The sequence below is a fragment of the Octodon degus genome, unplaced genomic scaffold (genome assembly GCF_000260255.1).
Source record: "Octodon degus isolate 3935 unplaced genomic scaffold, OctDeg1.0 scaffold00067, whole genome shotgun sequence".
Classification (NCBI taxonomy): Eukaryota; Metazoa; Chordata; class Mammalia; order Rodentia; family Octodontidae; genus Octodon; species Octodon degus.
The window spans coordinates 10,361,270-10,363,273 of NW_004524643.1; the positions used below are offsets into that span (position 1 = coordinate 10,361,270).

At 42.2% G+C, this 2,004-nt stretch overlaps 1 protein-coding gene across 1 annotated transcript; it reads left to right on the forward strand.

The window, feature by feature from the left end:
• The first annotated feature begins 627 nt into the window (after window positions 1-627).
• LOC101588237 (60S ribosomal protein L12-like) lies at window positions 628-1,193 on the forward strand. Its single transcript, XM_004634913.3, has one exon. It carries the CDS (start codon window positions 655-657, stop codon window positions 1,150-1,152), a length of 498 nt encoding a protein of 165 aa, XP_004634970.1. The 5' UTR covers window positions 628-654; the 3' UTR covers window positions 1,153-1,193.
• Window positions 1,194-2,004: the final 811 nt, after the last annotated feature.

Consider the following 2,004-nt stretch of genomic DNA (forward strand, 5'->3'; position numbering starts at 1 on the left):
ATGCTCACATATAGAATAACAAAAGGAAAAATTCTGCAGGGTCACATTACAAAAAATGTACTGCTGAAAAACACGAAGGGGCAAAAGATATCATCTATAACACAAAGTAATTTACAATTAGTGTCAGCCAATGAAATGTCTACATAAAAATACTAAAATAGTCTGGGCCTGGTGGCACATTCCTGTAATCCCAGCACTCGGAAGAATGAGGCAGGAGAATCGTTGCAAGTTCAAAATCAGGCTGGGCTACAAATGAGCTCAAGGCCAGCCTGAACTGCATAGTAAGACCCTGTCCCCACCCCATCCCAAAAAACCCAAACAACAAACAAACACAGAATTATGCATTAAATACATTAAAGATTTAGTGAAACAATGTACTAGTTAATTAGACAAAAAAAGAGGGTAAGTTGGAACAACTAATAAATAAAACCAATATAATGGGGGGAAATCAAGAGCATTGTTATTCCTAGCTCAAGGACAATCTTTTTTTTTTTTTTTTTTTTTTTTTTTGGGTGTCTTTCCATTCATAGAATACCTAACACTGCACATCAAACTTTTAACACCATACTTTCAGCTTTCGCTAGGAGGAGGCTAAGGTGCAACTTTCTTCGGTCCTCCCGAATCCGGGTTCATCTGACAACAGCCACCTCCAGCATGCCGCCCAAGTTCAACCCCAACGAGATTAAAGTCGTGTACCTGAGGTGCACCGGTAGTGAAGTTGGCGCCATGTCTGCCCTGGGCCCCAAGATCGGTCCCTTGGGTCTGTCTCCAAAAAAAGTGGGGGATGACATTGCCAAGGCAACTGGTGACTGGAAGGGCCTGCGGATCATGGTGAAACCGACCGTTCAGAACAGACAGGCTCAGATTGAGGCGGTGCCTTCTGCCTCTGCCCTGATCATCGAAGCTCTCAAGGAGCCACCAAGAGACAGAAAGAAGCAGAAAAACATTAAACACAGCGGAAATAGCACTTTTGATGAGATTGTCAACATTGCCGGACAGATGCGGCACCGGTCTTTAGCCAGAGAACTTTCCGGAACCATTAAGGAGATCCTGGGGACCGCTCAGTCTGTGGGCTGCAACGTGGACAGCCGGCACCCTCATGACATCATAGATGACATCAACAATGGAGTTGTCGAGTGTCCAGCTAGCTAAGAAGCAAAAGAAAATATATCAATAAAGAGATGATCTGACAAAAAAAAAAAAATAACACCATAGAAAAACTTGGTGCCTTGATAAAATTCTTTATAAATTTTTCAAAGTAGGTATTATTATGAATGAAAAACAACCAACCAACTGGCACTTTTTTTTTTTTAAACACTGAAGATTTATTTACAGAAGCAACACAAAGTTTAGATGTATACTTTTTGAGCAATGGTGTTTGCAATCCCATTGGATGACCATAGTTTTGTCCCACCCCACATCCGCCTAAGCGATACTCCTTTCTCTCTACCTTAGCCCCACATGGTTTTGCTCTATATAAATAAACTGAAAGAGACAGCTTCCTGGGCAACCCGCTCGGGTCCCCCTTCTGTCCTCTCTGAGACAGAAGCTTTCTTTTCCCAATAAAATATTCTACTCTCAACCTCTGTTTGTTCCTAAAATTCATTCTTCGGTTTTAGAGAACACAACCTCATCCAGATCAGGTCGGGAGTTTTACTTCCCTGTATCAATTTGAGCGAATGAATCCACACCTAGAACTTTGTGTATCTATCTGGTGGAATGTAAGGAGTCTCTATGCAAACTGTGCACTGGATGCAATGTCTTCACACTACTGGTCAGTCACTGTTGCCAAGGTAACAAAGGCATCCTTATCACAAGGATCCAAAAGTCCAGGAATACCTTTAAAAAACACTGGGGGGGGGCGACATCTAGATACAAGCCCTGATAACCACAGTCAAGATTCAAACTTCAGTCGGCCTTCAGAGCCCACCCTACGTTGCCTCTCACCTGATAGTCACTTGAGTAACTGCAATGTTAGCTATTGCTTTTTTTTTTTTTTTTTTT